Source organism: Phascolarctos cinereus, unplaced genomic scaffold (genome assembly GCF_003287225.1).
Source record: "Phascolarctos cinereus isolate Bilbo 61053 unplaced genomic scaffold, phaCin_HiC Scaffold_5;HRSCAF=322, whole genome shotgun sequence".
Lineage (NCBI taxonomy): Eukaryota > Metazoa > Chordata > Mammalia > Diprotodontia > Phascolarctidae > Phascolarctos > Phascolarctos cinereus.
In genome coordinates, this window is record NW_027555958.1 from 419,928,716 (window position 1) to 419,955,363 (window position 26,648).

Consider the following 26,648-nt stretch of genomic DNA (forward strand, 5'->3'; position numbering starts at 1 on the left):
CAGTCAAACAATCATAAGAAACTGAACAATGATGTAGGGTGTATATTCTTTTTTTGGGGGGGAATTGGGGTTAAGTGACTTGCCCAGGGTCACACAGCTAGTAAGTGTTAAATGTTTGGTCTGAGGCTGGGTTCAAACTCAGGTACTCCTGACTTTGGAGCTGGTGCTCTATCCACTGTGCCACCTAGCTGCCCCTAGGGTTTATATTCTACTAGGGGAATGAAAGACTCATATGCCCTCAGAACCTCTCATCTGATGTCATTGAGGAAGTCTAATAAGACAGAGAACCTGGGAATAATTTTGTTGTCTTTTAATGACCATAAAAGAATACAGAAAAGGGAATATAAAAAAACACAACAAGAAGGAAAGTCAGAGTGCGGGAAATTATCTCACATAACTGAATATGCAAGTAGAAGACTACAGAGAGGAAGGTTGAGGTGAATGGGAAATACCTGAACTTCACTTTCCTCTGAACTGGTAAGAGGAGGGAAGAATGTACATACATAGAACTGGGTGCTGAAATACATTTCATTCAAAAGGTGGAAAGGAAAGAAAAAAGAGAGGAGAGGAGAGAAGAGGAAATGAGGGAAAAGGTAGATTAAGGGAGGGATTAGTCATAATCAAAACAAACTCTGCAGATAGTGAATTTTGAAAAATGTTTAAAAGAAAGGAGGGGAGGATAAAAATTTGTGATTAGGTTCTGGGCAAAGGAAAGACAATGAGCAGAAGCATCAGACTGATGCTAAGCACACTCCTTGCTTTCTTCTCTTCTTAATAAAGAGAGGGAGGGGAATAAAGAAAAGAAAATATATAAGATAGAAGGAAATTAAACATTAATGATCATAACTGTGAGTATGAATGTGATGAAGTCACTCACAAAATAGGAGAGGAGGGCATAATGGATTAGAAAGAAGAATCCAACAATATATTTACATGAAGCACATTTAAAACACAAATATTCACCCAGAGTCAAAACAAGACACTTGAGTGTATGTCTCACCCAGAAGAGGTAAGAATTGCAATCATGATCTCAAAGAAGGCAACAGCAGAAATAAACTTAATTGGAAGACACAAACAGGGAAACTACATTTTGCTAAAAGGTACCGTAAATAACAAACGGATATCAGTACAATATATAAATTCACTGAATGGCATAGCAATTAGATATTTAAAGGAAATGTTAAATGGGTCACAAGGAAAAATAGAAATTAAAATTATAATAGTAGGACACCTCAATGTATGCATTTCAGTACTAGATAAATCCAACTAAAAAAATGAACTATAAAGAAATTAATGGCTTGAATAGAATTTTAGAAAAGTTATATATGATAGACTTTGAGCAGTTAGGAATAGAAAAGAGCATATGTATTTTTTCTGCTATGCATAACACTTTTAAAAAACTGACCATGTAGTAGGCCATAAAATCCTCACAAATGCACAAAAGCAGAAATATAAACACATCTTTTATGAATCTACGTCCAATGTTTCTGCCACGTTTGACAAGTCTCAGATTCAGGAATTCGAGGAGACCTTTGAGATGGATTCATTGACAAAAAGGATCTCCATGACATGTTGGCCTTTCTTGGGAAGAACCCACAGATGAATACCTGAAAGAAATGATGAATGAGGTCCCTAGGTTCATCAGTTTTACCATGTTATTCACCATGTTTGGAAAGAAGCTGAATGGGATAGACTCCAAGGATGTTATCCCAAAATGCATTCACCTGCTTTGACGAGGAGGCCTCAGGAGTCATCCAAGAGGATCACCTTCAAGAACTGCTCACAACCATGGATGATTGATTCACAGATAAGGATGTATATGAGATGTACCAAAAGGCACCCATTGACAATAAAGGCAACTTCAACTATGTAGAGTTCACCTAGATCTTGAAGCTTGGGGCCAAGGACAAGGATTACTAATTGTCACATTCTTCCCACCCCACTCCCACCTTCCATGCTTCTCATGCCCTTTGCATTCCACACAACTGTCATATATCAGGAAGGTTGATGAGTTCTTGCCTGGCCCAAGACCCAACACATTTGCAAAGCAAGAAGTCTGAGAGCCTCTGGGCTTTGGGGATGGGTTTCTCTTGGCTCCCTCAGGCCTCTACCTTGCCTAAGGGGATATTCAAAGGAAAGTAGATCTCTTCTTTGGCAAGTATCAACCATAAGTTCCAGGTAACATTTTCTTCACAGCTTATCCACCCCATTGTATAGCCCAAGGCCCCACACAAAGGAGGGACCAGTCCAGGTCAGCTGGCCAAGATGAACGCCTGTCCCCTTTTCCATTGGCCTACAGGACCAACCTTCCCTCAGACCACTGCCTCATCTGGTTATTGTGGGAGAAGGGCCTGTTTCCCAGTGACACATTCCTTGTTCTTACATGGGATTCTAAAGCATTCCTCCTCAATTATATCCCCTGCATGCACCTTTCCTTTCAACATCATTCACCTGCTTCATAGAAGGTACACAAAAGAAAGGAGCATGGCACAAATACCCTGTCCAGCTTCCAGACAGGGGTATGAGTGGGTGTCTAAGGAAGCGTATCATGTTGGGTGTTTACCCATCCATGTTAGAGCAAATGTGAGGTTTGTGTGAATCCGTGTGCATCTGTGATTGCATGTTTGTGTCCATATACAAATGTGTAATTTAATGTGTTCTAGTGTATGTGTTTCCAAGGCTTAAGACTGACTTTAGATTTTGGGAAAAAAGAGAAAAAAAAAGACTACCAAAAATGGAAGAAATTAACCTCTCCTTCTTCCCCCTCCCCCAAAAAAGAAAGAAAATGACACCAAAGGCAGATATTACTAATATAATCTTGTGATTGCATTAATGGGGAATCAAAAAGCCATAAGGAGTTAAGCCAGGCCAAGTTCCTACAAGAACATTGTTTGATAGACAAAGAAATAAAACTACTGGATTTATAGGCATGAGTAGCCCCAGAAAGTGATTATCTCAGTGTTTGTTTCTTACAGTTCTGCCATTTACTAGCTAATCTTTATGCCCCTTAAACCTAGACTAGACATACCATTAGTTGCTTATGGTAATGAGGTCAATGGCATAGATTCAGTACCCAGCAGGGCCAATTAGCTTACCATGGATAAAAATACTGTAGTTGCGCCATTGATAGAGTGTGGCAAAGGGCATTTTAACAGTATTTGGGTAGCTAATTTTGATCATGGTGATCTGCATTGCATAATCCAACTCATCTTTAAAAAAAAAAATCTATAATACAACTAATCATGGACTAATGGAATTTTAGAGTTACTAGGAACCTTAAAGGTAATCTGATCTTCATTTTATGGGTAAGGAAACTGAGGGTCCCTCAGTTGGACTAGTTGACTTTAAAGCTCCTTCCAGCTCCAAATCTCTGGCCCTTTGGAGTACAGATTAACTCATCCAAGGTCACACAGCTAGGCTTAGACTGAGCTTGTATTCCAACTATTGTCTCCTTCCTCCTAAAAATGGAGCCTTAGACTCTGTCACTATGATGCAAGATTATCATATGTGAGCATTTGATGTATCCACATCACTTCCAAGCTACCTCCTTGTGCGTTGTTCTCCCCATCAGAATGGAACTGAACTTCTTGATTGCAGGGACTGTCTGGCTGGTTTATATTTCTATCTCTGTGGTCAGCACAACGCCTTGAACGTAGTATGCACTCAGTAAATGCTTTACATATCTACCTATCAATTTACCTATCTATCCATCTCTTTTGGACTAGAATAGCTCTTCTGACTCTTAGTCCAATGCTTTTTTCCTGTCTCTTACTCTTTCCCTTCTGATGCCCAGCCATAGACACTAGCAGAGATTTTTTTTCATGTAACATATGGACTAGAGCTATAAGTAACGTGAAGCCCCAGGCACCTTCTCTAACTTCATTCATTTCATTTCCTCATCTGTAAAATGGAGCTAATATTTGCATTAGCTACCTAGCAGGAGTGGTATGAGGAAAATTCATTGTAAACCTTAAAGCAATACAGAAATGTGAACTGATACCATTGCTGTTCATGTGTTATATTACAAAATTAATTAGCATTGTGATAAATACTGATTCAATATTTTTTCCAACATGGTTTATAATAAACCAGTCTTTTTTTCTGATAGGATAAATTTTCCAAATTATTCTGAATAAACAAAAGGATTGCTCAAAATAATAAATATTTTAATCACAATTCTAAGATGAATATGAAAAAAATTAACATTAAAGACAGTACAGAGTGTCTTCTGGCTCATACAGCCCTTTCTGAAAGGTGAATATAATCTGATCTGTCCATGTAGATAAAGTCACTTTGGTTTTTTTGAAACGCAGCAGGAAAGACAAAGTGCTAGCAATAATTTATTGAAATAGAGATTGAGATTTATGCAGTACTTTTAGGTACACAAAGCACTCAAAATACATTCTCTCTCTTGGTCTTCACAGCAGCCTTGTGAAGCAGATTTTAAAGCAATTATTATCCCCATTCTACAAGTGAGGAAACTGAGATAGGTTAAGTGACTTGCTAATTAGGTCACTTGCTAGGTTAGGTCATAGAGCTAGTAAAAGTCTGAGGCAGAATTTGAACCCAGATCTTCTTGACTCCAAGTACAGCACTTTCTCCATTCCACCACACTCCTAAGGAGATGATGGCTTCCCAGATATGGTCATGGTCCGGTCAGTAGGTGGTTGTGATCCCATTAGCTTGGTCTGGATCATATTTCTCCTTTTGTGTCTGCTGTCCACAGCTCTGATGATGCCTCTGGCCCAGTTGACCTCAGGATCAGCACAGATTTTAATTCCTCTGCGGGTGACAAAACTGTAATGGAAGGAAAAGATAGAGGAATGGTCAATCATTGCTCTGTCAGGCTAAAGGCTGAACTTAGCCTGGACACAAGTAGCTACTCTTGGATTACTTCTGGAGAAGACTTAATGAATGCTAAGTCAAGAACTAACAATAATGATTGCTTTCCTGTGTTCACTTAGCAGTCTTCATCTCATTTTTAATTGTCTAAGATTAATATCTCATTCTTTAATCAAGGAGGAGTTCCCTCATTTTACTATCTTAGTTTGAAAAAAAATACTAGTACATATTGGCCAATAGGATGACTATGGACATAAGAAAAGCATTGCCTGGCACTAAGCATATCGAAGACGATTTCAGAAGCAGCAGATGGTCCATTGAATAAAGGGCCAGGAATGAAATCAAGAAGAACTGAATTCAAATCTAATCTCAGACACTTATTAGCTGTGTTATACTAAAAAAGTTATTTAATTTCTATTTGTCTCAGTTTCTTCAACTGTAAAAATGTGGATAATAATAGCACCAACCTTGCAGGGTTGTTGTAAGGATCAAATGAGATAATATTTGTTTAAAAAAAACAACAATTGGCATAAAGCATGTGATATATGAATGCTTATCCCTTTCCTTTCCTTCTTTTTCCTTCAAGGTATATTTCCTCAATATAGCTCTGTCAGTATCCAAAGACCTCACATCAAGTGGAACATGTGCTCGAATTATGATGGAGGCTCCCACCCATGAGTCCATTCCTGAGCACCTGGAATCATGGGGTCACTGGCTTGAAATCAGGAGGCATCTTAGGGATGAGTCAGCCAAACACCTCAGCCTTTTATAGGTGAGGAAACTAAAGACCAAAGAAGGGAACTGATTGGCTCAAAGCTTCACAGATGATAATTGGCAGTAGGGTTTTTGAACTCAAGTTGTCAAGCTGAGAATCCAGTAACCATTCCCTGACACTATGTTGTTAACATTATTAGATTTGCAGCCTATTTTCTTGGGTGAGCTTGTTAGAGACATTAGTACAACATTCCCTGTTAGGCAGCAAAGACCAAGAATCTAAACTCCTGCAGTTTTTTAACTCTTGATAGTACAGACACAGTTATTTAACATGAACCAGTGAGAACAATTTTCCACTGTACACCTGAAAGGAAATTGGCTAAAAGGGTGACAGACAGAGATGCATTAAAGGAGAGAAGGATTTCATTGTCTCTCTAAAAGCTTTTACTTGTATAAACTTACATCACTGCTCTCATGGGGCCCTCTTCGATGAGGTAGCTCTTGACTGAGTTAACAGGTAGGGGCTTGCTTGTCAGGCTCACGCAAAAACTCCTTTTCATGACTTCGCTTCCCACACCTAGTCAAAAAAAAAAGGAGAAAAAAGAAATAAATTCATTCTATAATTAACTCATTAAAATAGAGAGAAATTATAGTGTCCAATGGGATAGCCAATCAATCAACAGTCATTTGTTAAATACCTCCTATGTGCCAGGCAATGTGTTAGGAACTAAGGTTACATCCACAAAAATGAAACAGTCCCCGCCTTCAAGCAGAACCTCTTCTGTGTTAAGCTCATTTCCAACTCCATGACCACTAAGGATGAAATGGTTACTTCTGAATCATCTTGAAGAGAGGAGCAAGAATACCCTAGGAACCTAGCCTCTGCTCTGTAACCAAATCCTACGAATGTAGCGTAGATCTTAGCCATGCTGCCTCTGTACTAGATTATAAGCCCCATGAAAGTGGGGTCTTTGTCTTCTCTCTCTTATATAACGCTCGTTGAATTTATATAGCTGAAACTATGCCATAAACTGATAAAATTAGGGTTGGATGGGACCCAGGATCCACTTGTCCTTCTCCTTCATTTAGCAGATAAAGTCATACAGGAAATACCTGTAGCAGAGCTTAGACTTGAACCCAAGCCCTTTGATTCTAAATCCTGAATTCTTCATTTAACAAACAGAAGAGATTTGTTTTTTATGAAACACTGGGAGATATCCCAGTCAAAGGAGGTCACTATGTATTCATGCTTAGAAATTATCAAGGAGAATTCAGATTGAAGGTCACTATGTTTTATTTAGCGACCAGGCTTACCCTGAAAAAAGGGAAGGAGACTTAGGGACAAAAGAATAGTGTGCCATAAGCAAAACTTAATCGATATTAGTAGCTGCTCTTTTCCTTTTCTGCCATAGACACTTGCCTTAGCCTCAAACTTGTAAAACCAGATACAAAAGCGTTTAATTTGTGACATTAATGATCAGTTCATGATGACTCAACACTATGAAAAGTATCGCTGATTCTAGAAGGCAATTCCTTTAGATGGATCTAAACAAATAGATCTCCCTTCTACCTCCCCATCTCTTTCCACTTTTTGCTTTCGACACTCACCATACCCCCTCCAAACATTTCCTTTTTTCATCTCTGCCAACTTATTTTGAAGCTGATGCTCTCTGAACCCATTGTAAGAGAAACCTGACCTCTTCCTCTGAATTACTTTTAAAAGAATTCTCTTTTCTTGTGCTATCCAGCGAAGTCACTTACTTCTCCTCCTGTGAGGAATAATACATAACCACAGTCTTTTCTCCAAGGGACTTCAAGCTTTCCATCTCTGTTAACCTATGTAAATATCATAATGTCCCTAAGAGTCAAATCAGAGGGCAGAGATGGTTTTCCTTATTTTACAAGTGGGAAAACTGAGGCACAGGGAACAACAGGTTGCTAACCAGTCAGAATCGGATGGCCTCAACCTGGCTTTGATAAGGAATTGGATAGGGGTCCTATTTCATGCCTCCCTGGGGTCTCATCCAAATCTAAGCATCAACCAGATAACACTTTCTACACTGTGCAAAATTTCAACCAACCTAGAGCAAGAACTAGTCCAAATAATCAGTTTGTGAACATTAGCTATTGCCCAGATTCTTAACTATGCCACCCCGGATGGTGTAGAATGCACTCCCATCTAGGAAGCAGAGAGGCCAAATGAAATATATGCCAACCACATAGAAGCAGGAGCTCTTGAGGTGCATTTGGTTGTCCATAGTGAAAGACAGTTTGGTGGGAAGGAAAGAGCTGAAGACCTGGTGTCAGGAGAAGCCAATGCTTCAGGATAACAGCCATGTTATCCCTTGAGTCTAGCATAAAGCCTTGCACATAGTAGGTAATTTAATAAATGCTTGTTTAAGTGAATTCTATTCAAATCCTATCTCTGATATGTATTAGTTACGTGACCATAAGTAAATCATTTAACTACTGTGATCCTGATATCCTTCCCTCTAAAAATGAGGATAATGCTTATAGGACTTTTGTCATTCAGTCATTTCAGTCACGTCTGACTCTCTGTCACCCTATTTTAAGGTTTTTTTTGGCAAAGATACTGGACTGGTTTACCATTTCCTTCTCCAGCTTATTTTACAGGTGAGGAAACTGAGGCAAACAGGGTTAAGTGACTTGCCCAGGGTCACACAGCTAGTAACTGTCTAAGGCTACATTTGAAGTCAGGAAGATGAGTCTTCCTGACTCCAGTTCTGGCACACTATCTACTGTGCCACTTAGCTGCCCCTATTAAATACCCTTAATGGGTACTTATATGACCTACCTCACTAAATAGCCATGAGAGTTAAAATATATGCAAAGAATTTTGTAAAACTTGCATCACTCTGTCACTGCTAGCCATTATAATTAGTGACCCATCTCTCCATACACGGCAGACATAGGCTATTAGCAGAACACACTCACAGCTTTGCTAGCTTGGCATGACCAACCCAAATTTAGGCTCCAGTGGCCCAATCTCTGATATCTTAGGGCTACCTTCCCTCACAGTGAAACATCAGAATAGGACTTCAGTGGCAAATTCATCAAGAATGAAGATGGAGAAGAAAGACGATGAAAAGGAAGAGGAAAAATAATCTGTCTTCCAAAAAACCAATGCAATGACATGTCCTCACCACCATCACCAATCGGTTTGTCATTAATTCGGAATTCTCTTTCTAATAGTTACAATGGGTTGACAATGATATGTCTGTGCACTATCTCATGGTCTCTTCCTTTGTGATCAATACAGGCATCTGCAAGAGCTAACCTATATTGCTATTTCTATAATGACTTTCTTTGTGTCTCTTCTCTCATGATCTGTCACCAAATCTTCTGGATGTAGGGCATAGCCACTTCCATTTCCCAAACTGGGAACCCAAAGCACTGTCCCTAAGTGCCATAGGAGAAGTGATATATCTCCAGTAAGTCTTGCCAGAGCCAAATAAGAGTATTGCTTTCCTGTCTCCCAGCTCTATGCTTTCTGTAATCCTACCATCACATTTTAGCAATTCATCTCCCAGCTTACCTTCCACAGTGAATAGTGTGAAGCCACAGAAACAGAAGAGAACCAATAAGAGGAGTTTCATGGCTGCTGTTAAGTTGAGGGTGTCTGGAGGAGAGAATGAAGAGTGAGGACTTCTTTGAGTTTTTATGCCCTGACAATGGTCAGTGAACTTCCTGTGCCTTGAAAGGGAGTTTTGAGGTGGGAGGAAGCTTTATCGGAAAGTCTTAGCAGCATATGTTAATTCCTTCTTTTAAAAAAAAGTTTCTTTTCCTTCTCCTGATTCTTACTAACCCCACACTCTGTGGCCTTCCTTCCACCTCATCTGTGGTTAATGTGTCTATGAAACAAAATAGGTATTTAAAAGAGAATGCAACTCTTTCATCTCCAACCTCTAGAGTCTACAGCTAATGCCCCAACCACAGAGTGAACAGATGTCAACGTCACTACTTTGAGCAAGACTGCCCAATCTGTGTTTCAAAAAGGAAAATCCAACCAAAGTTGGTGTAGTGAGTGGACAGTGGAAACAAAATGCATGATTATTCTAACTCACAGTGGGCCCTCATGATTGGAACCTTAACAATTACACTAATGTGATTGAAGCCTTTTTTAAAAATGATTTCATGATCCTTATAAATAGTGTATCAATGTCCTTGCCATATGTCATTGACAAAAGAGAATACAACACCGTAGACATGGTCTAATGAGAGCAGAGCACAGTAAGAATATTACCTCCCTTGTCTTATTCACTCTGCCCCTCCCGAGGTAGTTTAAGACCCTATTAGCTTTATTAACTCTTATATCATACTCCTGACCCCATTTGGGGTTTTCTTGGCAAAGGTACTGGAGTGGTTTGCCCTTTCCTTCTCCAGCTCATGCACACAACTACTTCACAAAGGCCTAGAAAAGCAGCATTCTGATGCATAACTATACCCAAGGAATAGATTCCTTGAAAATTAAAATAGAAGTGATTGACTCTATGATGTAAGAAATATAAAAACAAAACAAAACTGAAAGACTTAGAATAATAGAAAATGTAAGATGTCTCATATTAAAAACAACTCACCCGGAAAACAGATCAAAGAGAGATCATTTAACAATCACTGTACTACCTGAAAGCCATGACCAAGAAGAAAAAGACTGAATATCCTATTTCAATAAATCATAAAAGAAAATTGCCTGGATCTTTTAGAACAAGAGGGGAAAGTGAAAATAGAAAGAATTCACTAGTCACATCCTGAAAGAAATCACAAAATACAAATTCCTAGGAATGTGCTCAGAGACAAAGTCTTAAACTTCCTGGTCAAAAAACAAATGCTGCAAAAACCTAAAAAGAAAAAATTTAAGTACCAAGGAAGCAAAGTCATGGTTATATATGATTTAGCAGCCATGATCCTAAAGAAGTAGAAAGCTTAGACTATGACATTTCAAAAGGCAAAAAAATAGAGGCTTATAACCAAAAATAATTTATCTGAAAAAAAACCCAACTGAATACAATCTTAGAAAGGGAAAAAATGGACCTTCAATGAAACAGAGGATTTGCAAGTATCCCTGATGAGAAAACTAGAACTGAGTTGATATTTGTTAATATTGTTAAATGATCTCTCTTTGATCTGTTTTCCAGGCAAGTTGTTTTTAATATGAGACATCTTACATTTTCTATTATTCTAAGTCTTTCAGGTTTGTTTTGTTTTTATAATTCTTACATCACAGAGAGAGAAATATAAACATAGGAGTCAAGAGAAACATAAAAACATAAATATGAATGATCAATTAGAAGGGGCTAAACAAGGAAGGGAGCCGGCAATACTTGAACCTCACTTTTATCTAAACTGGTCAAAGGAGACCATAATACACACAGAGAGTGTGTGCAGAAGCACATTTCACTTAAATTATAGAGCAGGAAATGGGCAAAAGAGAGTGAGAAGATATTGGATGAGGATGGATTCAGGCAGGGATTAGTCCAAGCAAAACAAACTCTCACCATGGAGAGTGGATCATGAAGAGGAGTTTAATAGGAAAAAATAAAGGATAAGAATTTGTATCTGGATTTTTGGCAAGGGAAAGAGAAAAGGGGTAAGGGAGTAGAAGCGGATTATATCAACAATAGATCCCTAGTCCTGAGCCTACATCTCTTCTCTCTCAAGATGAGCCATAAATAGAGAAACCTATAAAATGGAAACAGATAGTGGAACGGATTACAAAGTAGAACCCAACAATATTTCATTTATAAAAAACACACTTGAGACATAAAGAGTCGCACAGAGTTAAAATAAGGTGCTGTTACAAAATCTATGATGCTTCACCTGAAGCAAAAAGGCAGGGGTACTAATCATGATATTAAAAAAGCAACCACAAAAATAGACTTGATTAAAAGAGATAAGCAGAGAAACTTCATTTTCCTGAAAGATAACATAGAGAATTAATTTTGACACTTAATAGACACGTACCAAATGCCATACCATCTAAATTCTTAAAGGAAGAACTAAATCAGTTACAAGGAGAAATGAATAGTAAAACTATAATACTAGAAGACCTCAGTGTAGCTCCTTTGAAACCTAGACAAATCCATCCAAAAAAATAAACAAGAAAGAAGTCATGAACCTAAATAAAATGTTAGAAATGTTAGGTATGATAGACCTCTGGAAATTATTGAATGAAAATAGAAAGGGGTATACATACACACACAAACACACATACACACACACACTCACACACATATATATGTAATATACACATATATACATATGCATATCTATTTCTCAGATGAACATAAAATCTCCCAAACAAATGCAAAAAAAGCCAAAAATGTTGAACACCTCTTTCACTGACTACATTGCAATTAAAATTATATCAATCAAAGGGATGCTGAAGAAATAAATAAAGATGGTCCTTGATAAGATGTTTATAGCAGTATTTTGGGAGTAGTAAAGAAGCAAGGTCGATGTCCATTGATTGGGAAGTGGCTAAACAAATTGAGGTACATGAATAGAATGTAATATTACTGTACTATAAGAAATTACAAAATATGATGAATGCAGAGAATCATAGAAAGATTTACATAATCTGATGCAGACCGAAATAAGCAGAGCAATGAAAGCAATATATACAGTGAATAAATTATATAAATGGAAAAGACAACCATAAAAGAATCAAAAGCGAATGCTGCAATATTACAAAGAATAAGCATGACTCCAAAGAAGAGATATGAGAAGATACCACCACCCCAATCCATTGCAAAAGTGGAAGGTCCATATGTGTGGTACACATATTTTCAGACTTTTATGTATTTATTGATTTTGCTGATTATATTGTGTTTTATTCCTCTTTTTCTTATTTTTTTAAAAATTATTTGTTATATAAGATGGCTTTCTTGGAAACAGAAGGTAGAGGTACTGGTAGAAATGTTGGTGATATAAAAAAATTAAAAACTTCAATAAAATGTATTAAATTAATTAAACATTTTTAAAATGTGACAGAACAAAAAATAAAGACTGTAAATAACCCAGTCTCAGAAAAAGAAATTGAATAAGCCATAAATGATCTCCCAAAGTAAAAAAGAAAAAAACAGAACCAGATGGATTTACAAGTGAATTCTATCAAACATTTAAAGAAAATTTCATTCCAATTTCACAAAGTTGTTTGAAAAAAATAAAAAACAAAGGGCTCCTATGAAATTCCTTCTATGAAACAAATGTAGCCTTGATGCCTAAACAAGGATGAGTCAAAACAGAAAAAAAAAACTATAGCCCAATTAACAGCGATAAAAACAACAACTAGAATTTATATGGCACTTCAAGGTCTGCAAAGCCTTTTACAGTTATTATTTAATTTTATCCTCATAACAACCCTGAGAAATAAGTACTATCATTATCCCCATTTTATAGATGAGAATATTGAGGCAAATAGAGATTAAGTGTTCCCTTAAATATTGTTTAGCTAGAGGATATGGTCAGATTCCATCTAACTTTAGATTGCTTTTTCATTTGGGGGGAAAAGGGTAACCCCAGGCTCTAAACCCCATGCTTGACTCCTTTCCCACCTAACATCAGTTCCACAATGAATGTAGATAGAGAATCAGGGAGAAAACATTTATACAAATCATAGCAAAACAGAAATTAGAGAAGGTATACACAGGAGGCTAGATACCAGACAATACAGAGTAAAGAAGCTCTCCCATTGGGAGCAAAATATCTGAGCTTGACCAAGAAAGAGCGTCCTGGATCTCACCCAAGGATAAATTCCTCAAGTTTCTACAGTAGCAAGCTGGAAATAGGGACCTGATGAAGACTACCAGCCCCTCTCATGTCTTCCTCATGTCTTTACATCTTTTCATTCAGTAACCTAAAGTGGGATTGGCCTCTTCCACCTTCTTTCTCTTGAAAATGTAAGTCAACTGGTCACCACACTAGAAGAAGACTTTTACTTGTAGAGTCCCTGAGAGGGACTCCCACTTGCAGATTCCCCCACAAAGCGACTGGCTGAGAACTGAAGCTCTGACCCACTCCTCACCCAGCACAGAGCTTTCATCTCCACTAATAAAAAAGCATCCCATATCAATGGGCTTTGGCACACAGATTTGCAGGCACTTAGCATATTCTCCACTTTCTCAAACTTATTTGAATATGTCTCATCCTCTCCCACTTTCGATTGTAAATTCTGTGAAAACAGAGATTGTGCCCTACTTCATTTATGTAACCTCAGCATCTATCATAGCATGATGTAACAGCTAGCATACTATCAGGGATTGGTGAATCCAGCTTTAACTGGCTTGTGAGAGCCCCTTGTTAACTTTTCACTGTAAGTATTTACACCTCAGAAATCAATAATCAGAAATCAGGGTTCCATTTGTTATTTTGTTGATTTGTCTAGACTTCAGAGAGTATTAATAATTCATATTTAACTCAAAAGAGGTGTGCCTATATTTGTTAATATTACCAGCACACCCCTGTATTGCCCGATAAGCATGAGTAGAGTTCAACACGAATGCAGTAGAAGGCTAGGGAAATGAAGTCATCACCGTACTAGAGGCAACTAGATGGCACAGTAGATAGAATGCTGAACCTACCTAGAGTAAGGGAAACCTGAGTTAAAATCCATTCTCAGACATTTACCACTTGTGTGACCCTGGGAAAGTCATTTAACCTATGTCTGTCTCAGTTTCAGTGATTGATTTTAATCAGGAAAATAATAGCACTTAACTCCCAGCTTTAGTTTCCTCACCTATAAATTGGGGATAATAATAAAGTTGTACTGACATTCTCACAAGGTTGTTAGGAGGAAAACACTTTGTAAATTAAGTCACACTATACTTCTGCCCATGATTTGGATGAATGAAATTGGGGAAGGTGAGGAAGAATGAAATACCCAATCTTAGGAGAAGCCATGAAATCACCATATTAACTTCTCCCTTTTCCATTTATTGGTAAAGTCAGTCACACCTATCAACTATCCCAACAGCTCTGAGATAGATACATGTAAAGGAACATTATCAACCCAATTTGCAAGCCTGCAAATAGAGGCAGAGATAGAGTCAACCTAAGGATCTACAGCACCACTATGTCAATGATTCACTTTTAATGCACTGGGATTCCCCACAGAGCTAACCAGGGTTGAGGAAGATGAATCTACTAATAGCAAACTTTTTACTTTGCAAGGCACTAAAACTCCATAGATATTTCAATCATTTATTCACTTATTAATTTTGGCTAAGACTTTCGACACCAAACCCATAAGTAAATCCACCATGTTAAATGGGAGTGTCATTACTTTTCCTTGACAAATATGTCTCCCATGACAAAATGCCCTGCCACAGTGACACATAGGTTGAGATTATGGAGATTCCACACAAAGAAGTTCTGAAAGAGATCTATGGTTATCAAAAGGTTAAAAGTCCCCCATTTAAACCACACAGACCTTGTAACTTAGTGCCTAACAACCCACAATAGCAGGGTGGAGGACTGAGGTCACACCAGAGGAAATGCTATACATTGGCTATGTTCTCAAAGTCACTTACACATGAAAATGAGGTTACAAATTACAAGTGTTGATAACTCACACTTCTCTAGTATTTGATGGTTTACAGAGCACTCTCCTCATTACAACACTGTTGGGAAAGCAGTGTCCATTTTACAGATAAGGAAACTGAGGCTCTAAGAAATTAAGTGATTTGCCCATGGTGATGGTCAGTGATGGAGCTAGTATTCAAACTCAGGTCTTCTGACTCCAAGACTAGACTCCTAAATATGATTGGTTCCACTACTCCACATTTGACCATACCACAATCCATAGAACAGAAAACTAAGTCATAAAAACCATGTCTCCCTTGAAGAACTTTCTGTTCTCAGGTCTCAAAACTTGGTAGTAAATTCATTATTGCTGAATGCTTCAATATTTTCAAAATGTTATGATTTCTTTGATGTGGGTTCTCTTTCCCACAAATACATTCCACCTCTACCAACCCCATGTCTTCATAAGTTGTAATGGCCAAAAATGTCATCAATTAGTGACCAGTCTTGAAAATGAGCTTCTCCAAGCTTAGCTAGGCTGTCCCTCAGATGATAGGAATAGCCTTCTTTGAAAAGCCCTCACTCAAAGTCTCCCCACTTTATTAGGACCCGCTACCACCTGCCCTCCACTGACATAGCCTTCCAGAACCCAGAACGACCTTCATGCCATAAGAAGGCATCAGAGGATGCCATTAGCAGAGTTTGCCACATGGCCTGAATCTAAAACAAACCCTGAAAAATTCCCAGTTTCAAAATTTAATGAATTACCTTGACTCTATATTTGTGCATCTCCTGTGTCAGCCTCAGTCTGGCACTAGAAGAAATTTTTCAGGAACAAAACCTGAAACAAACGTATTTGTAACTCACAGCCTTGCTAAAAATTAGAAACTGAAGCTAGAGAAAGAAACTGAAAATCATTCATTTCAGACATAATAGTAGCAAACACAAAAATAATTCTGTCACCATAAGCAGAATCTACTGCTTTGCATGAAGACAGAGAGCCCTGAATTCATCAGGTTCCCTGTTAGGGCTTTCTGGACACTGTTAGACCACTTGATTAAAAAGCCTCAGGTCTAGAGGCCCCAAGAAAACTGGTTAATCACTAAATGCAAATGCCTTTTCTTAGCACTCATTCTTCTCTCCTCCTAGGTACTTGCTCTTCTCTGGTTTTCATGACTGAGAAGCTTGTCTACAGTAGACACCACCACTTCCTCTCTTCTCACTTTCTTCTTAACTCTCTACAGTATGGCTTCTGACATCATCAGTCAAATGAAACTGGTCTCTCCGAAGTTACCAATCTTAATCGACAAATCAAATGGTGTTTTCTCAGTCCTCAACCCGATTGACCTCTTTGTTGTCTGACGCTGTCAATCACCATCTTCTCCTGGATACTCTCTCTAGGTTTTTGTGACGCTGAACTCTCCCAATTCTCTCCCATTTGTCTGACTTCTCCTCTGTCTTCTTTCCTAGATCCTCATCTTCATCATACCCACTAGGTATGAAGGTTTCTCCCAAGGCTTTGTACAAGGTCTTCTTCTCTTATCCCTCTATACTACTTTAATTGATCTTACCAGCTCTCATGGATTCAACTATCACCTCTATGCACGTGATTCTCAGATCATGATAGAGATCATGATCTCTAATCTCACATTTCCAAATGGCTATAAGACATCTCAAGCTTCATGCTTCATCAAAATTTAAACTCAATATGTCCAAAACCGAAGTAATCACTTCCCCCCAGAAACCTCTCCACATTCTAATTTCCTTATTACTGTGAAAGGTATGATCATTTTCCCAGTCAGTCAGGCACATAGCCCAGATATCATCCTCAACTCCACATTCTCTCTAACCCCTTATATCCAATTAGTTGCCAGCTCCTGTCATTTCTGCCTTTGTAATATCTCTTGTATACATGCCTTCTTCTTCTCTGATACTACCACCACTCTGATGTAAGCCCTCATCTTCTCACACCTGGACTATTGTAATAGACTGCTAGATGGTCTCCTTGATTCAAGTCACACTGAACTCCAGTCCATTCTCCCCTCATTTGTCAAAGTTGTCTTCCTTAAACATAGGTTTGACCATAGCAACCCCCTATACAATAAATTCCAGTGGTTCCTTCTTGTCTTCAGGACCAAATGCAAAATTCTTTATTAGGCTTTTAAAGCCCTTTATATCCTGTCCCCTTCCTACCTTTTTAGTCTTCTTATACTTTTCTGCCCTCTGCATATTCTTCCTATGATTCTGGTCCCCTTGCTATTCCTCAGACAAGACACTCTGTCTCTAAACTCTTGTGCTTTCACTAGCTGTCCCGCATGACTAGAATTCCCTCTCTCCTCATCTCCAACATCCTGGCTTCTTTCAAAGTCCAGCTAAAATATTACCTTTTGCAAGAAGCCTTTCCTATTCCCTCTTATTCTTAGTGCCTTCTTTCTCCAATCTGTCCTGTGTATATCTTATTTGTACATAATTGTTAGCACTTTATCTCTCTCATTAGATTGTGAGCTCCTTGAGGGCAAGGACTGTTTTTGCCTTTCTCTGCCTCTTCCAGTGCTTAGCTCAGTGCCTGGCATATAATAGGTGTTTAGTTAATGCTTGTTGAGTTGTTGGCTTAGCTAATGAAAGATAGTAAGCTTCTGGTGTGTAATTCTAGGCATAAAGTTGTGTCTTGCTAGGTATTCAATAAGGACTAAATGTTTTCAATCAGCAGCACTTTAAAACTCTACTCAAGAATATGAACTATGTCATATAAATGTCATGCCACAGTACTTATAGAATCTATATCCTTGGTAATGGAACAACTTTTGAGTAAGGGGCCAAAACTTATCATGGTCAAATGCCTTAATTTTCAAAAAGATCAATTCCATACAATACAGACTAAGGAGTTTAATGTTGATCTTACAAAATTTTAAAACATAGTATTAAGTTGATGGTTTGTGATTACTTAGGCAGGGAATGGTGGTCACTGGAATAAAACATGAGTTTACTATCCCAAGTCATTATAGACTAACTTCACTTTCTTTTTGAATAGTTATATTAAAGTAATAGATCTAAGGAACACCACAAAAAGCATATCATCAGGTGTTTGAGGATCATTTGAAAGATCTGGAAATGGAAAAAAAACATTGAGCAATGACATTGTAGTTTAAGTATTCAAAACACTGTCACTTAGAAGAATGATTAGATTTGTTTCACTTAGCACCAGAGGACAGAATAGGATCATTTGGTGAAAGCAGTAGAAAGACAAGTTTAGGCTTGAAAATTTCCTAACAATTAGAATTGTCTAACTGTGGACAGGGCTGCTTCAGAAGATTGTGTGGATTCCTCCTTTCCTGAGTTCATCAAGCCACATGTAACTCCCCAGTTGCATATGTGATGTACTAGAGACTCTTGTTCAAAAATCAGTTGGATTTTGTGGTTTCTAGGGTCCCTCTCAACTTCGAGATTCTAACTTTTGAAATGGTTACCTTGGAAAAAGGTAGTCAGTAAATTTGATAACAAAGCTTTGTGTTTTCCTCAGGGTCTGCCCAGTAATAAGGAGAAAAACTCCAGAGATTAGTTTGAAGGAATCTGATTCCTGCAATAAATAATTAAGGTTCATAGTTGTTCAGTCTCATGTCACTCTTCATGGCTCCATTTGGGTTTTCTTGACAAAGATACTGGAGTGGTTTGCCACTTGCCAGAAGTTTATTCTGTTCTTGTTACATTATATTAGTATATATCCTTGTGTAACAGATAATTAATGTTAATTGATTAAATGAAACTGGGGTGCTAATCATTGGAAAGAACATGGAAGAATAAGGAATTGAGTGGAGAACATTAGAGAAGAAACCTACATCTCTAAGAAGTAACAGGACCCTGAGAGGGGAGATGAAACTTGCTCTGATTCAGTGTAAGTGAGAATTAGGATAAGGACCCCAGAGTCTGGATGTGTCTAAATACATCATTATATAAGCTGTCCCCATTTGGAAAGTTTTTAAGACATGATTCTACCAGTGAACAAGAATGTGGCAAGTATGAGTAGGAGCTAGATCTTCTCCATGTGTAGGTCTCCCTGCTTTGTAGGGAAATGAAGAATTTAATATTTGCCTTCCTATAGGAGGTTTAGTGGGAGAATGTCCATTGCAGAACATGGATCAACCCTTCTCCTGGACTTAGTTCCTTTCCCTACCCCTAAGGGTATATCTACACTTGATCTAGAAGTGTGTGCAAGTAATATATACTGCATTGTTTATATCTGTTTATAAAGTTTCTTGTTTATGGAAACATGCTTGGTTAAGAGTGTGATGTCAATATAAAGTTTAGTATATGCTAAAAAAAAGCATATCATCAATCACTAAATCAAGGAACATTTACTAAGTGATTATTATTTTCCAGGAACTTATACTATATACAAAAAAAAAGTCAGCAACCATCCCTGCCCCTAAAGAGTTTGTATTCTAATGAAGAGAGAAATATAAATATATACATATATATGTGTGTGTGTGCGTATATGTACATGTATATGTTTATATTTATATATGTATACACACAGTAGATGAAAGAATACAGCAGGTAAGAGGATCAGGAAAAGCCTCCTATGGCTTATGAATCTTAAAGGAATCCAGGGATTCTAAGAGACAAAGGTGAGGAGGAAAAGTATTATAGGCATGGGGGTGTAGACAGTGCGAGGGTAAAGAAATGGGAAATGGAGTGTCAGATGTGAAGAACAATAAGTGGGCCAGTGTGGCTGTATCACGTAGAAGACAGAAGGAAATAAAGTGTAAGAGGAAGGGAACAGGCATTTACATAGTGCATACCATGGGCCAGGCACTGTGCTAAGCATTTTACAAATATCATTTCATTTGCTCCTTACCACAACCCTGAAAATTAGATCCTATTACTATCCCCACTTTACAATTGAGGAAACTAAGGCTGAACAAGATGAAAATGACTTGCCCAGGGTCACATAGTGAGTATCTGAGGAAGTATTTGAACTCAGGTTTTCCTGACTCTAGAGTCAGTCCTCTATCCACTATACTACCTAGTTGCTTCAAGATCAGTAATGTAGGAAGATACCAGGTTTATGAATGGCAAAGTGGCATAAGTGAACTGGGAAGTAATAGGGAACCAACGGAAATTATTAAGTACAGCTAAGATCTACCCTTTAGAAGAACCACTTTGGCAACTATATGGAAGATGGATTGGAATGTGAGAGAAATTCAGCAAGACATTAGAAAAAGATCTAGAACATCCTTGTGGATAAGGTGATTAAGTTAGATATATTGGGAAATACAGCTAAGATTTACAAATGTATTGACAGATACAAAAAACTAATAATATGAAATTAGTGATAAAGGTAAAGGCATGTATTTAGGCTGAAAAACTTACTTATATTTACACAAGATGAGGAAGATATGGCTAGCAAAAAAGACCCATGGGTTTTAGTTGCCTGGAAGTTCAATATGTATGATGTGGCTGTTCCAAAAGCTAATGAAACTTTAGACTACATTAGTATTCAGATCAAGGGAGGCCCACTGAACTTGGGAGCTGGCATTGAGAGAAAGCCATTTAGTTCTGGGCGTCACGTTTTATGAAAGATGTTGTATTAGAACAGTGTTGACCAACTATTGCAAAAGAGGGAAAAGAACACATTGATAACACTTTATGTTCCTAAAACTTTTTACTATGGTCATCATTATAGTATGTACTTTTTTAGCAGAAAAGAGAAATCCAAGGTGTATTTGAGACAGGGGTGGGGAGAGGAGGTTATTTATGGTCCTGTTATGGGAGGGGATTAAATCTCTGACTGGTAAAAGGTGTCCAGTCTCTATTAGCCTTTGATGCATTTTTCTCATCAGCTCACCAGAGTGAGGAAATAAGGAATAGGTGAAACTGTGAACTGGTTGTAGACTTAGAAGGCCTAGGTTCAAATTTTGCAATTGCTACTTATCAGTTGTGCTACTCACAAGTCACTTGTTCACTTCAAGGACTTTGCTTTACCTTCTAGAAAATGGGGAAGGAAAATGTGAAGATCTGACCTATCTATTTATGGGACTGTTGTGATAATCAAAGGAAATAGTAGATACAAATGGGAATACTATGCAAATATGAGATATTATTTCTGGAATTATGCATGGAGGCCAAAATAGCAGGTTACTAATTTTGGCCTCAATGCAAAATGTGTGTGAATTACATCAATCCATGGAGAAAGTAATTGACCCTTTACATTTCCTCCATTTGTTCCAACTTCTGGGTACACTTCCTTAACGTGTTTCACTGTTACGTTTATCACTATTGAATCACTGAAGATGCAAACTGTTAGGTCTAGCAGCCCACTCTGCTCTCTTTAAAGCTGACATCTTTTCTGCAGTGGAGTAAAAGACTTCTATGCAAGGATTGAAAAAGTGACTAGAAAGAAAGTTGGAGGAAATCACCCAGAGAGAGGAGGTAGGTGGACTAGGGTGGGGAGGGCACACCTAAGTGATCTAATCTTCACTTCTGTAATCTAGGGACTTTAACATAAGAGTCTATTTCTTCTTTACAACATAATGTGAAAATAATATGAATGTATATGTTGAACCTATATCAATTTGCACACTGTCTTGGGGTGGGGGAAGAGGAGAGATGGGGATAAAATTTGGAACTCAAAATCTCATCGAAGTGAATGTTGAAAACTAAGAAGAAATAAATAAATAAATTTATTTAAAAATTAATGAGACTTAACTGCCATACATACACACATGGACACATACATATACACATATATATGAGTCTATTTTTACCCAGAGTCCACAAACTTTTGAAAAAACATGCAAATAACTATTTCAATATATTTGATTTACTGTGTAATCCTTTGTATTTTATTTTATGCATTTAGAAAACTATTCTGAGAGGAGGTCCTAAGGCTTTACCAGACTGCCATTAAAGAAAAGGTGAAGAACCCCTGCACACACATCCCCACTCCTTTACCCAAACCTGATTATCAACTAGCTAAGACTGAAAAGAGTAGACTATACTATTCATTCTAAGTAGATGGTGATTGATGGGTAGTTGCTAAAAGGGTTTAACCAAGAGCAATGCTTGAATATAAAGGAATAGAGATCTAACTGTGGTATGTCAGGCATCAGAAAAGAGGTAAGGGAGACATTTGGGGACAGGCTGTGACTTCCTGAATTCTTCAAGTTACATCACTGGGGATGCTATGTAGTTTGCCTAAAAGGTCAGTGCTGCTTGCTAATAACAAACATTGCAGAGTCCCTGAATTATCTTCAATGTGTCTAAAATTAGCTTTTCCATCAAACCTGCTCTTCTTTCTGTGAAACTTTGACACTAGATTATAAGCTTCATGGGGCCAAGAACCATTTCCCAGCTTTCCCATGACTATTAATGGTATTACCATTCTCCTAGTCATCCAAGCTCAAAATGTCATCCTTATAAATGTTTTCTCCCTTTTGTGAAGGAATCAACATTGAATGAATAGCCACCTAAAGAGGACTTTAACAGTAACAACAAAAAAAAAGTCCCAGAATCGTTTTTGCAAAACCATACAACCTCCACGAAGCACATATTGCCTAGTATCTTAACAAAGTCTCAGGAAGGATTAGAATGCCAAAAACCCAGTACAAGGGAACATAAAGCTCAGAAGAAAGAAAAACAAGCCATTTTTAATTGAGGGGGAGATACTTACAAAACTAAAGACTGTAGAAGACAAAGATGAAAACCAATCTACCAAGTCTCTATGGAGAACTGGGTAGTCTACTAGGGCTGCAGAGAGAATGGGCACCCTCTCCCCAACCAGTAAAGTCTTATATTTTAATAGGATTCTTATTTGAGACTAGGAGAACCAGGCATTGGGAGAAGAGAGAGAAGAATCTGGACTTGGGCACCAGTTCTGATTCATGCTAGTAGGGAAAGGAAAGGTTCCTGGACAGCTGAAGCCTAGTTGATATTTAAACTCCCTACCTGTGGGAAAAGGGGCTTTGGACTGTCAGCGTTGCTGTTGCTACTCTGACAGGGTGACTTAACTTCCCTAAAGTTTCTTCATTTAATGGGCTGGGGAGGCTTTAGTATTTCTTACATTTGGTCATTAGGGTTATTTCCAATAGTGACAAATAGGACACTTCCAGTCCCTATTATGATGGCTCAGACGAAGAGAGAGTAGCCTGGCTTACTGGCTTACTACAATCGAGAAGACTCGGGTTCAAATGCCACCTCAGAAAGTTTCTATGTGCCCCTAGACAAATCTGAGTCTCAGTCTCCTCATATGTAATATAAGAAAGTTAATATCTCTAGGTCTTACCTCACAGGACTGTTTTATCAAATAAGATAAAATGCTTTGCAAATTTGAAAGTACTATATTCATAGTAATAATAATAACTAACATTTTTAAAGTTCTTACTATTTGCCAAGCATTATGCTAAGCAATTTACAATTTTTATTTCACTTAATCCTCACAACAATTCTGGGATTTAGTTGCTATTATTATCCCCATTTTACAGAGGAAGAAACTGAGGCAAATAGAGGCAAAATGACTTACCCAGGGTCAAATAGCTAGTAAGTATCTGAAGCCAAACTGGAACTCAGGTCTTTCTGAGAACAGGCCCAGCAATATCCACTGTACCACCTACATTAGTGGCAATTGTCTTTGTCATAATGACCCTGTGGCTAGCATAGCTTTTGGGGCATAGGCTTACCCTGCCTTTATATTAAATCCTGAGAGAAGAGGTGTTTCCCCAGCAGTGCCTCTGTACCTGGAACTCCCCAGGCAAACACTAGATGGCCAGTCCTGTCCTTTTCCTCTCCTCTGTCTCTGGTTTTATTCAAATCTACAAAAGGTAAGATACAAAACACTGGAAGCTTCCAAAATAATAGTTGACATTAGTATCACATTTATCTCAGTTTGCAAAGTACTTCCCCCACCAAGAACCTTCCTAGGTAAGTAATATATCATTAACATACCAGCTAGGCAGATGGGTGGCACAGTGAATGGAGTGTTGGACAGAGAGACAAGAAGACCTGAGTTCAGAGCCCAGCCTCAAGCTCTTTCTAGTTGTATAATCTTGAGCAAGTCATTTAGACTCTATTTACCTGTTTCCTCATCTGTAAAATGGAAATAATAACATCTACCTCCCAGGGCTATTGTAAGGCTCAAATGAGATCATATTGATAAAGTGCTTTGTGAGCCTTAAAGTGCTATAAAGGCTATTATTATTATCTCCATTTTACGGATGACGAAATTGAGGCTCAGTAAATGATTTTGCCCATAGCCACAGGGCTTATGTCAGATCTGAGATTGAACCTAGATATTGGAATGTGAATTTCTTGAGAGACATTTTTTGCCTTTCTTTGTATATCCAGCCCTTAGCACAGTGCCTGGTATATAATAAGTGTTTAATAAATGCATGTTGGTGATGATTTTTTTATGTCAATCTTCGAACTCTAAGTCTAGTCTTTGGACTCATACTAATCACACTGCCCAGGCTTTAGTCATGTGGTATTCTTTTTTCTGCTACAGGTTAGGACCGTGAGGTGGCTAGAACCCCAACCTCTCTCTTACTCTGCTCAGGGCTCTGTCCTTAAAGGGGGAAGTTGAGCTTGTCACTCACTAGGCCCTGCAAAATGCTTGTGGTTGACCCTCTTAAAGTACAGGGGTGGGCAGGAAGGCAGAGTAGGGAGGAAACTGTTTCAATTCTGAAACCAATTTTAGGCTGCAAAAGGAACCCCCAAAGTTGGGTGGGGAATATGACTGATTCTCCCCTGCCCCCAGGGTTCCCAGCCATTTGTATCTATGAACCAAAATAGAACACCCACTGTACTTTTTTTTGGAAGAACCCTGGTGGTCTCTGACAATGTACTCAACCCCAACTCTCAAGAGAATCTAAGTTAGGGAATTCCCCTGAAGGGTGGGGTCCCACCAGCGGAAGCTGTCCAACCAGCAAGCTGGTAATAGTGGCCAGTTCTACTTGGGTGGGACCTGGAGGGGAAATTAGCAGTGCAATTGAGCTAGTGCTCACTATAGTGAATGGAAAACCTGATAGCTATTTCATTCATCATCAAATATGGTTCATAGTGAGTTTTTTTTTAAATGACATCTTTTCACAGCATGAAGTTTCAGCACATGGCCTCCGCTTCTATATTTTTTTACCCCTTTCCATCACATCGTAGATATAGAGCTTGAAGGCGCCTGAAAGATTATCAAATACAAGCCCTTTATTTTACAAATGAAAAAAAAACCAACTGAAACTCCCAAAAAGGTAAATTGATAAGGTCCAATTCACACAAGAAGTAAGTAGAAAAGCTGGGATAGCAGCTCAGTCCTCTGACTTCTAAGCCTGGACTCGTGGTAGAGTCCATGGTGTAAATGTGGCAAAGTGAGGCCTTTTGAGTTCCAGTACATCTCCCTATCATAATACTACCATCATCACTGTCATTGGCCTTCTTTGTATAATCTTTATCCTGCCCTTCCACTCAGTGCTTGGGAAGGACAAGTTCATTTTTCAAAGGACACATTCAACCCTCTCAGAAAAGACTCACTGTGAGCTCTTCAAGCTGCCTTGAGAAGTAATGGGTTCCCTCTCCTTGGGCATCTTCAAGTGGAAGCTGGATATGTTTGGATATGTATTTGTTGGATATATATTGATAGGATTTCATTTTTATGAATTGGTCTGTATGGCCTCTGAGATCGCTCTCAGCTCTCAAATACTATAATTCCTTCCACAGATGTGCCCCTATTGGCAAATACCCTAATAAGAATGATAATAATAATCTAGTGCCTCACTAGGGTAGAGAGATAACCTTGGGTCTCAAAGAAAACACAAAAGGAAGCTTGAGTCCTAGCAGATCCTACCAAGCTAGAATGAATTCCTAGATCGGTTTCTTAATTGCTGTGTAACTGTGGACAAATCCCCTAATTTCTTTGGACCTCAGTTCCCTTCTATATAATGAGGGATGTCTTAGGCCAACTCTAGACTTTGTTCTCCTCTGATACAATGAAATGCTTGGAGCTTGAGAATACCATCAAACCACGGCTTTACTTAAGCTACAAATCAGTGAGTGCAAGGAGAGGATTTCCACATGTGAACAGAAGTTCCGTCAGGTCTAAGAAGCCTGTGTAGAATAAGTAGGGCCTCCCCTACATAATATTCCCTCTCTAGGTGGCCACCCACCTGAGGATACTTGTTAATTATGTTTTTTAATTATATTTGGGGTTTTCTTGACAAAGACACTGGAGTGGTTTGTCATTTCCTCCTCCAGCTCATTTTTACAAGTGAGAAAACTGAGGCAAACAAAGTTAAGACTTGCCCAGGGTCACCCAGCTAGTAAGTATCTGAGGCCAGAGTTGAACCCAGGAAGATGAGTATTGCTGCTCCAGGTCCAACATTCTATCCACTGCTCCAGCTAGCTGCCCTCTAAGGATTCTTGCCTGAGTCATAGATCATACACTTGAGGAAAAGTGCCCTCACCAGTTCTTGCCAGCTGAGTAGTGTTTAACTCAGGCTTACTATTAGGGAGTTGGACCAGATGATTTCCAAGGTCCCTTCCAGCTGAAAAGATGTAATCCTATCATCCGA

The 26,648-nt window shown here is 38.4% G+C and overlaps 1 protein-coding gene across 1 annotated transcript; it reads right to left on the reverse strand.

Annotated features, from left to right (window-relative positions):
- Window positions 1-4,149: 4,149 nt before the first annotated feature.
- LOC110199757 (cytokine SCM-1 beta-like) lies at window positions 4,150-9,390 on the reverse strand. Its single transcript, XM_020974698.2, has 3 exons — window positions 9,113-9,390; window positions 6,019-6,133; window positions 4,150-4,797 (listed from the first exon to the last, which is right to left on the reverse strand). The coding sequence occupies exons 1-3, from the start codon at window positions 9,171-9,173 to the stop codon at window positions 4,617-4,619; spliced, it is 357 nt and encodes a 118-aa protein (XP_020830357.1). The 5' UTR covers window positions 9,174-9,390; the 3' UTR covers window positions 4,150-4,616.
- Window positions 9,391-26,648: the final 17,258 nt, after the last annotated feature.

What these genes read in the sequence shown, in the direction of transcription:
- LOC110199757 (XM_020974698.2), bottom strand. Translation starts at nt 9,173, where the DNA reads ATGAAACTCCTCTTATTGGTTCTCTTCTGTTTCTGTGGCTTCACACTA. An exon ending in CACACTATTCACTGTGGAAG is followed by an intron (nt 6,134 to 9,112) that starts GTAAGCTGGGAG and finishes TTTTTTGACTAG; the next exon opens with GTGTGGGAAGCGAAGTCATG. An exon ending in GGCCCCATGAGAGCAGTGAT is followed by an intron (nt 4,798 to 6,018) that starts GTAAGTTTATAC and finishes CTTCCATTACAG; the next exon opens with TTTTGTCACCCGCAGAGGAA.